The sequence below is a fragment of the Elephantulus edwardii genome, unplaced genomic scaffold (genome assembly GCF_000299155.1).
Source record: "Elephantulus edwardii isolate Elephantulus edwardi_28Jun2011 unplaced genomic scaffold, EleEdw1.0 scaffold00239, whole genome shotgun sequence".
In the NCBI taxonomy this organism is placed as follows: Eukaryota; Metazoa; Chordata; class Mammalia; order Macroscelidea; family Macroscelididae; genus Elephantulus; species Elephantulus edwardii.
This window is the reverse complement of record NW_006399989.1, coordinates 1,539,341-1,549,083: the sequence shown is the minus strand read 5'-3', so window position 1 is coordinate 1,549,083 and position 9,743 is coordinate 1,539,341. Positions and strand designations below refer to the sequence as shown.

General features: G+C 44.3%; 2 protein-coding genes across 3 annotated transcripts in view; one reads left to right on the top strand and one right to left on the bottom strand.

Annotated features, from left to right (window-relative positions):
- Positions 1-4,177, top strand: part of RIBC1 (RIB43A domain with coiled-coils 1) — a 4,999-nt gene extending 822 nt beyond the window's left edge. Inside the window, 4 exon segments of the mRNA XM_006903713.1 lie at positions 1,762-1,825; positions 2,024-2,079; positions 3,640-4,000; positions 4,096-4,177. Coding sequence (XP_006903775.1) covers positions 1,762-1,825; positions 2,024-2,079; positions 3,640-4,000; positions 4,096-4,177 — 563 coding nt within the window.
- Positions 4,178-4,619: 442 nt separating this feature from the next.
- Positions 4,620-8,993, bottom strand: HSD17B10 (hydroxysteroid (17-beta) dehydrogenase 10). 2 transcript variants are annotated; one of them, XM_006898885.1, is made up of 6 exons: positions 8,967-8,993; positions 8,491-8,655; positions 5,440-5,604; positions 5,207-5,335; positions 5,015-5,123; positions 4,620-4,810 (listed from the first exon to the last, which is right to left on the bottom strand). In XM_006898885.1, exons 1-6 carry the CDS (start codon positions 8,991-8,993, stop codon positions 4,620-4,622), a joined length of 786 nt encoding a protein of 261 aa, XP_006898947.1. The 2 variants fall into 2 exon arrangements, with proteins under 2 accessions (XP_006898947.1, XP_006898948.1); XM_006898886.1 differs by having other exon boundaries at positions 5,042-5,123.
- Positions 8,994-9,743: the final 750 nt, after the last annotated feature.

Below are 9,743 nucleotides of genomic sequence, written 5' to 3'. Positions count from 1 at the left end.
CCTCCTTCATTCCCTTTCCTTGCTGCAGAAACATCAGTGTCTCTTTGAGAAATGGTACAAATGACTGTCATACTTGGATATAATATATATACATAGATATAGATATAAATATGAAAGACTAAAGGTGTTATTGCGCACTCTACCTTTTCTCATTAAGTCACACCCATCTCCTCTTGTAATTATGTAGATTCTTAGATAAGAGCCAGGTCTCAAGACAGTTCTCCCAACACAAATGAAGCAAGAATCTGGCCTCATGCAATCCACTGTGGAATCTCTCCACTCTCTCATCAGATTGTTTTTCTAAAAAAAAACTCTATCATAAAAAAAAGAAATAACTAACTTTTGACTGGAAAAAAAAAAAGAACACTGAACATTCCATAGATGGCCAAAAGACCAAACAAATAAGTCTTGGAGAAGGTGTGGCCTGAATGCTCTTTGGATGCAAAAATGATGAGGCTTTGCCTCACATACTTTGGATATGTTGCTAGGAGAGACTATTCCTTGAGAGGGACATGATGCTGAAAAGGGTGGAAGATTGGTGAAGGAGAGGAAGACCTTCAACCAGGTGGATTGACAGTGACTGCTGCAATGGGCTCTAGTGTGTCAGGAAGTGTGAGGATGGTGCAGGACAGAATAGGGTTCAGATCCTTTGTTCATAGGGTCACTATGAGTTGTACTTGGCCTGATAGCACCTACCAACAACAACCCCCAGTAGATCTCTCTATAAGTTTAAGTTGCAATGGCAGTGACTTTAAGTTTTAATTTTAAGACATGTTCTAGGGGCAACAATTCTTTATATTTCCTTTCCTGGCTGAAAGTAAAGAATACCAGAATAATGTCTATTTATGCTTTATTGATAATGCAAAAGCATTTGACTATATGGATCATAACAAGCTATGGTTAACATTGAGAAGAATGGGAATCCCAGAGTATAACACAAGTTATTGATGAGTCTTCCTCTGATCTTAGAATCCAGCTGTCCATAGGATTGCAATGAGTCGTACTCAACTCAGTGGCATCTAACAACAACAGAGGCAACAAAGAGATCATTGTGGCTAGAATGGAAAAATTTCAGTACCTTGGTTCATGTTGTGTCCCTTTGTTCTTTTTTGCCTGCACACAAAACATATTCTAAGCATTACCTCCTCCTAACCACCCAGTACTCACAAAATGTCATGTACCTATGTCTGGCATTGCTCATACTGTTTAATCTGATTAATCTTCCTCCATCACTAGACTAGGAGCTGAAGATAGGGTCTGATTGGGTGGTATCCGCAGAGTCCATATGGAGTTGTGCTGATACCTCAAAGGCCATGCCTCTCTGGTGGTTTGAATCTACCCCTGGCTCTGCAGAAGATAAGCAATTTCCTCCTGTAAAATTTCTACCTTCAGAATCCCAAAGTAGGATCAGCTATGAGTTGGTTCTAAATCAATGGCAATGAGTTTTGGTTTTTTAAGAGCCCAATATATGTGGATACAAGCTCAGAGAGATGAAATGATTAACTAAGGTCACAATATCTCAGAAGTGGAAGAGCTGGCATTAGTACCCAAGGCCAATAGGGAGGATTTTTCAGATTATCACTTGTTGTTGCTGCCCTTTGGTTATCTCTAATCTCAAAGAGTACCTCTTTTTTTAGACATTACCCCCACCTCATAAGTATACACACATAAGCTTATTGAACAAAACAGCTGAATAGAACAAAAATGGAACAGACCAGTAAGAGTTCCCAGTGTATAGATACATTCAATATAAGTGTATAGATACACTCAATGACCATCTGCGTTTTGGCATGGATATGCAGGCCACCCACCTGGACAAACTGGAGTAGTCCAAATGGCCATGATGTTTGCTGTAACCAACATAAAAAAATCCAGGTATGACCTGCCCATTCAATACACTTTGCTTCTCCTTAACCCCCTAAACAAAATCCTGAGAGCCTTAGTCACATCTTCTTTCCTTCTACCTAAGGGCTCCTTCCTTCACCTTCACCTGATTTCCCAGTCTGTGGGCTTTCTGGGGCAGAAAAATTCCATGCCTGTTCACCCTTCCCCCACCTCAAGAGTCATTAAGGGGCTATAGTATTTGCTTCTTCTCTCCTGGAGATGGAAGAAGATGGGGCCATATAACTCCTCTATTCCCACAACTGAGAATTCCCCAAGGTTGGGCATTCAAATGCTCAGATTTAGCAGACCCTACCAGGTAGCTCTGATTCAAAATGTTCCATGCCAGTCCATCTCATTTTGCCAATAACTAGTACGTCAGTATATATGCTTTCCATTTCCTTCTTAACAATATCCAGTTCTACATTCAAGGTTCTTACATTCCATGTTCCAAACACTAGTGTTTGCTTACAGCTGTTCCCTCCTATTTGTTTCCATATTTGAGGTCTCAGCATCAATTGCCATATCTGCTAGTCTCAGTTTGCCTGCTATTTCGGAAGTGTATAGCGAATCCTTCTTCCTACTCTGTCTTAATTTGATTGCTCAGATTTAGAATATCTGACAGACAAGCATTACACAGAGAAGAGCAGATTATAAAGATATTTCCCAGTAGTAGGGAAAACCCAATAAATTCCATGTTTCATTGACTATTAAAAGGCATTTGACTGTGTGGCTGACTCTGAGAATAGGAATTCCAGAACACTTGATTGTGCTTATCCGAAACCTATACTTGGACCAGGAGGCAGTCATCAGAACAGAGTAAGGAAACACTGCATGGTTCAATATTGGGAAGGGTGTGCATCAAGGATGTGTCTATCCCCATATCTTTTCATTATATATGTGGAACAGATTATCCAGGAGGCTGGGCTCTATGAGGAGAAGTGTGGCATCACAATTGGAGGTATATTCATCAACAATCTGCATTATGCAGATGACACAACCCTGCTTGCTCAAACTGAGGAGGAGCTGAAGTGCTTGCTGCAGAAGGTCAAGGACTGCAGCCTTCATTATGGATTGAAGCTCAACATCAAGAAAACAAAGATTCTCACCACTGATCCAATTGGTACCATCATGATAGATGATAAAGAGATTGAGATTGTTGACAGTGTCTGTTTGCTTGGCTCTACAATAAACACTCGGTACCAGCAGCCAGGAAATTAAGGGCAAATTGCATTGGGAAAGTCTGTCAGAGACCTCTCTAAAGTACTGAAGAGCAACGATGTCAGTCTGGAGACTAAGATGTGCCTGATACAGGCCATGATCTTTGCAATTACTTGCAAAGACAGCTGGACAATGACTACGGATGATAGCAGGAGAGTTGATGCCTTTGAGCTGTGGTGCTGCAGAAGAATACTGAATATACTATGGACTGCTAGGAGAACAAACAAGTTCATCCTGGAGAGGGTGAAGCCAGACTGATCCTTGGAGCCAAGGATTCTGAAGCTCCATCTGACATATTTTGGACATGCTGTAAGGCGGGATTAGTCCTTGTAGAGGGACGTCATGCTTGGGAGGGTGGAGGGACATTGCAGGAGAGGAAGACCCTCAATGAGGATTGATTCAGTCACTGGGATAAAGGGGATAGATTGGCAAGGGATAGAGTAGGGTTTAGGGCTGTTGTACATAGGGTCGCTATGAGTTGCAAATGAGTCAACGGCACATAACAACAACCAGGTAGCTGAGCTGACTGAATGGCAGTACTGTATCAACATGAACAGGAAGCGAATTTGGTGGATATCCAGAGCCACAAGTAACCTGCTGACGAGAACCCCCAGGTCGCCCAAAATCCTCTGGCTCCCAACTTGGTCCTGCTCTATTGTTGGAAGGGCATGACTCAAGAGCAGTCATCAGCCATCAGGAAAGTACAAGAGATACAGCACTATGAAAAGGAAGCACAATGCCAGGCCAAACAAGCACTGGATGCTGAATGGGAAAAACAGACCATACTCTCAGCCCAGGCAGCCCTAGAGCTGGAGCAGCAGGAGAAGGAATTATGTGCTGAATTTCAGAGGGGGCTAGGCTCCTTCAATCAGCAGCTGCCTAAGGAGCAAAAAGCCCAGTAAGTTCTAGGGGGAGGGATGTCAAGGGCTAGGGAAGGAATGTCAAGGACCTGGGAGGGAGGGAAAGTACACTGACTCTGGATTTCCTTCACAGGCAGAATTATCTGAATTCCATAATCTACACCAATCAACCTACAGTCCAGTATCACCTACAGTTTAACACCAGCAGCTGTTGAGCTAAGAATGGTTTCACCCTTCTCCACCAAGCTCAGAGAGCTGAGTCAAAGAGGAAAATACTGCATACTCTAACCCCAATCCATTTCCTAGTGGGAGGGAACTGAGCCACTACATTCTACCCTAGGTAATAAAGTTATTCATGGAAATCAAAGGTATGTGTTGTAATAAGACACAGTGTGAGGCACTGCTTATTCCACCCAATCCCAGGACTCTGAGCAACCAATCTGTCAAGAGCCTTTACCCATTGACATTCCCCATGCCCATGCCCGTCCCCCAGCATAAAAAACTGCCTAATCCCTGTGGAAAATAAACTTTATTAGGCACAGAGGGTGATTAATGGGCAGAGTAACAAAATGGCTCATGAAATTCCTCTCAAATTGGAGTCTAGTACCCCAAAGGAATGGGGATCAAAGAAAGATGCAGTCTGTCAGTCTTCTCCTTTCAGGGCTGCATGCGGATAGCACCATCAAGCCGGATGACCTCCCCATTGAGGAATGGGTTCTCGATTATGGTCTGTACCAGATGAGCATACTCAGCAGGGTCCCCCAGTCGGCTGGGGAAGGGTACCTGGCTTGCCAAGAAGTTTCTCACCTTGTCTGGGAGGCTGGCCAGTAGTGGGGTACAGAATAGGCCTAGACAAGACAGCTAAGAGTTAGAGACCTGCACTTGCTCTCATATTTACCCAGTCCTTTTCACCCTAGCCCTACTACTTTATGCATCCCTAGGACCTAGAGATGGGGGGGGGGGGTAGGGCTACTACTTTGGTAGTGCTTTCTCCTCCAATTGCCCATAGCTTGCCAAAAATCCCAGCTATGACAAGGAGGGGATAAATATACCTGGAGCAATGGTCATCACCCGGATACCTATGGGTGCCAGATCCCGAGCAATGGGCAGTGTCATGCCTACTATGCCTCCCTTAGAAGCAGAGTATGCAGCTTGGCCAACCTGGAGAAGAATAATTGGAGATCATAGATGGGAGGGCTTCCATAATCACTGAAGAGGTATAAGCCTTGCCCCTGTTTACATACCTGGCCCTCAAAGGCAGCCACACTGGCAGTGTTGATGATGACTCCCCGTTGGCCTTCCTGGTCTGGTTCATTCTTGCCCATCTCTCCAGCCACCAAGCGGATCACATTGAAAGTACCTATAAGATTCACCTGGAAGATGAGTAGAGACATGATAGAGGACTTGAGGGAGGGACTTCTGTCCCTGGAAAGCTTATCCATAGTCAGATTCTCAAGGAGAATTATTAAGGCCTTACACTGAGAACTCGCTGGAAGTCCTCCAAGGTATGAGTCTGCCTCCTCTTTAAACTGTATGTCTTCATGGCCACTGCAATGCCTGCACAGTTGACTGCAACATCCACACGGCCAAACTTTTCTTTTGCTAGAGTCAGGGCAGCTTGCACATCCTTCTCTGAGGTCACCTGAAGAAGTGGAGATGGAATTGCCTTTCCTAATCCACTACTAAACCTGGGTGGGAGGAAGGTAGGTCCAGGATTGTATAAGCAAGGAGAAAAGCAAGCCTAAATTATAATGGAATTTGAGAGAGGTGAATAAGGCTAAGGTTAAAATGTTAGACCCTCAAGCAACAAATGCCGGTGAGGTTGTGGAGAAACTGGAACCCTTATTCACTGTTGGTGGAAGTGTAAAACGGTGCAACCACTGTAGAAAGTGGTGTGGTGCTCTCTCAAAAAGTTGCAAATAGAGATACCATTTGACCCAGCAATTCCAATACTGGGAATATACCCTAAAGAGACCATAACCAACATCCAAGCAGATATATGCACACCCATGTTTATTGTGGCTTTGTTCACAATAGTAAGGAGTTGGAAACAATCTAAGTGCCCATCAACAAATGAATGGAATACTACGCTGCATTGAAAAACAAGGAACTCATGCAGTATTATTCAAAATGGGTGACCCTGGAGGACATTATGCTGAGTGAAATATCTCAGTCAAAAAAGGACAAATACTGCATGGTACCACTGTTGTAGAATGGGACTGATATCAGGGTTGGGGTATGACTGAGAAAAACTGGATAAATTATGTATACTACATTGAAACAGATGAGGGAGAGAATAATTTAAAATCTATATATGATAGGGTATTATGGTTATCACATAAGTCCAGAATTAAGGTTGAATAGTAGAGTGTACTTGGGGCGGTGGGAGGGGTGCGTGGGGATTATATACCACAGAAGGAATTTTTCTTTTGCTTTTCAAAGAGAGGAGTGAACGGGGGGGGGGGAGCGGGGCAGGGAGAAAAGTGCAACAATGAATGAATGGAAATCCAAAATCTCTGTAAATGTTCATTAAAGTGGATTGTGTACCAATGAAGGAGTTTTTCTTTTGCTTTTCAAGGAGAGGAGCGAACGGGGTGGGGGGGGAGGGAGGAGAAAAGTGCAACAATGAATGAATGGAATTCCAAAATCTCTGTAGATGTTCACTGAAATAAAAAAAATTAATAAAATTTTTTAAAAAGTTAGATCCTTAGGGCAGCATTACAAAAAATTTTTCAAATCATCTTACTATGTGCCATTGAGTCACCTGCGACTCATAGCAACCCTATATACAACAGCCCTAAATCCTGCAATATTATTGTCTCTGACACACCTACTGCCATTACCCCAGTCACTGAATCAATCCATCTCACCAAGGGTCTTCCTCTCCTGCACTGTCCCTCCACCCTCCCAAGCATGACGTTCCTCTCCAAGGACTGGTCCCTCCTTGCAACACGGCCAAGGTTTGTCAGATAAAGCTTCAGAATCCTTGCCTCCAAGGAGCAGCTTGGTTTAGCCCTCTCCAGGACAAACCTGTTTGTTCTCTTAGCAGTCCATGGTATATTCAATACTCCAACACCACAGCTCAAAGGCATCACTTCTCCTTCCATCATCTGTAGTCATTGTACAGCTCTCATACATCGAAAGTAATTACAAAGACCATGGCCTATATCAGGCGCACCTTAGTCTCCAGACTGACATCATTGCTCTTCAGTACTCTCGAGAAGTCTCTGACAACCTTTCCCAACACATCTTTTAATTTCCTGGCTTCTGGTACCAAGAGTGTTGATTGTAGAGCTAAGCAAACAGAAGCTGTCAATAATCTCAATCTTTTCATCATCTATCATGATGGTGCCAATTGGATCAGTGGTGAGAATCTTTGTTTTTTTCATGTTGAGCTTCAATCCATGTTGATGGCTGCAGTCCTTGACCTTCTGCAAATCCTTGATGCTTCAGGTCCTCCTCAGTTTCGGCAAGCCAGATTGTGTCATCTGCATAACGCAGATTGTTGATGAGTCTTCCTCCAATCCTGATGTTACATTTCTCCTCACAGAGCCAAGCCTCCCGAATAATCTGTTCTGCATATAGATTGAAAAGGTATAGAGATAGGACACATCCCTGGCATACACCATTCCCAATTTTGATCCATACAGTGTTCCCTTGCTCTGTTCTGACAACTGCCTCCTGGAACCACTATAGGTTTCACATAAGCACAATCAAGTGTTCTGGGATTCCCATTCTTCTCAGTTAGCCAAGTTTGTTGTGGTTCACATCTACGGATGATAAATCCACATGCCTGTGGAGATTCTCAATTGTTCTAGATCAGAACACTAATACATTCCTGTTTTGAGAATTGCTGCCATGAAAGTAAGCGAGCTTCTCTCTATACCAAGAAAATGTCATCAAGTTTTACATTCTGTGGTTTGCCTCATAAAAATAAATTCTCCCACTTTCTAAATGTAAAATTACACATTGTACCCTCTCCCCATGGCATTCTGCTGGATATCCCCATTATTATTCTTGTGAATACGTGCTTTAGAGATTTCTGTATCCTGCAGTGCTTGATGGGATCCCTGGTGGCTTAGAGGTAAGGAATTGCACTGCCAACCTGAAGGCACATAGTTGACTCCACCAGCGCTCCAGGATAAAGATGGGCAGTCTTCTCCTGTGCAATTTATTAAGTCTGAAAACCTAATGGAGGGTCCACTAGGAGTCGGTACTGAACAACAGTTCTGAAAGAGATCCCTGTCTGTATCTCACAGTGCTTGATTCAAGTCAAACTACTCATTGCTATCAAGTGCAAACCAACTTAGAGCTAACCCTCCAGGCTGTAAATACATGGGAAAAAACTGGCCATCTTTTTCCTTTCCATTAGCAGCGCAACTCCTTAGGACTACATACACCACCAGAGCTCACCCAGGCTAAAGGGACAAGGATATGTCTCCCTGCCTACATAGCTGGCACTCTAATGAGTGGGAACTTGTGTTTTCAAGCTTGTTCACACTGTAGGAAAGGAACTGGCCCTACTTACATCCACAGGGCAGAAGGCGCAGCTTTTTCCTAATTTTTTGGCCTGGGTCTCCCCATCCGAGTTAGGCAGGTCCAAAAGCACAGCAGACGCCCCTTTCCCCACTAGTCGCTCTGCCGTGGCTAGGCCTAGACCCGAGGCTCCTCCAGTTATAACCGCAACCAAGCCCTGTTAAGAGAGGAATGAACGGTCAGCTTTTCGCCAGGTTTCTAAGTACACAGGAGTGGAAACCAGGTGGCTTCTGGTCACCCTTGTGGTAAGACTCAAATGTGCCACCTCCTCTCATCAGATAGGACTTCCAGCTGACTCATCCCTAGGCAGCCACTCCTTGACTGCTGACCTTCACCTCCCGAACACAGCCGCTGCCAAAATTAGTTCCAGACAAGCATGACCTCTTCTCCCAGCACATGATCTTTTCCACCTCTTTCCATAGCCCGCGTTGTCTTAGCCAAGGAAGCCAAGACAAAGATCCCTTTTACCTTGACACTCCGACACGGGGCAGCCATTTTGCGCTGTGCCTCTTTACACGCTGGTCTCTGCTGCTGCTCGCTGATTGGTCAAGGTGGAGTCGTGGGGCGGGTACAAAAGGCTAGCCCCGTGGGCGGTTGGGGATGTTACTAATATTCCTGCTCTCTATGGGGAGGTGTTTCATCCGGAAAGAACCTAATAATAGTAGTGCAATACTACCCACCGAATATTTTGGCAGGCTTCCAATTCCTTCGTGAGGGACATAAGACTAAATCTTTTTCTAGTTCTTTCTAAATTGAGAGCCCAAACTGACAACCAACCAGAAATTAACATACATGACCACATCATTCAGAAACTCACCCAGATACAGAAATGCATAAAGTATAATAAACACAGTACAATAAAAATAAGAAATCTGAACTATTATTCCATAACTGAAGACATATCTGGTGGCCTAGTGGTAAAAAGTAGCACAGACACACAGCCACTCTCCATGAGAAAGATGAGCAATCTCCCCTCCATGTTATTTCCTACTCTGGTGGCCTAGTGGCAAGTAGCTGCACTGCAATCCGGGAGGCATATGATTCAAATCTACTCCATCAGAAGGTGGCAGTTACACCAGCCAAGATGGCAGTTACACCTGCCAAAGCTATAGCAGCACCTGGCAAGAAGGGTGCCACGCCGGGCAAAGCAGTGGTGGCCACCCCCGGTAAAAAGGGTGCTGTGCCCACCAAGGGGGCAAAGAATGGCAAGAATGCCAAGAAGGATGAGAGTGAGGAGGAAGATGA

Bases quoted from the DNA above. Each gene is read 5' to 3' on its own strand.
- HSD17B10 (XM_006898885.1), bottom strand. From the start codon at position 8,993: ATGGCTGCCCCGTGTCGGAGTGTCAAG. The intron at 5,605-8,490 runs GTAAGTAGGGCC...CCACTTCTTCAG, and splicing joins GCGCCTTCTGCCCTGTGGAT to GTGACCTCAGAGAAGGATGT. The intron at 5,336-5,439 runs GTAAGGCCTTAA...CTCATCTTCCAG, and splicing joins ACTTCCAGCGAGTTCTCAGT to GTGAATCTTATAGGTACTTT.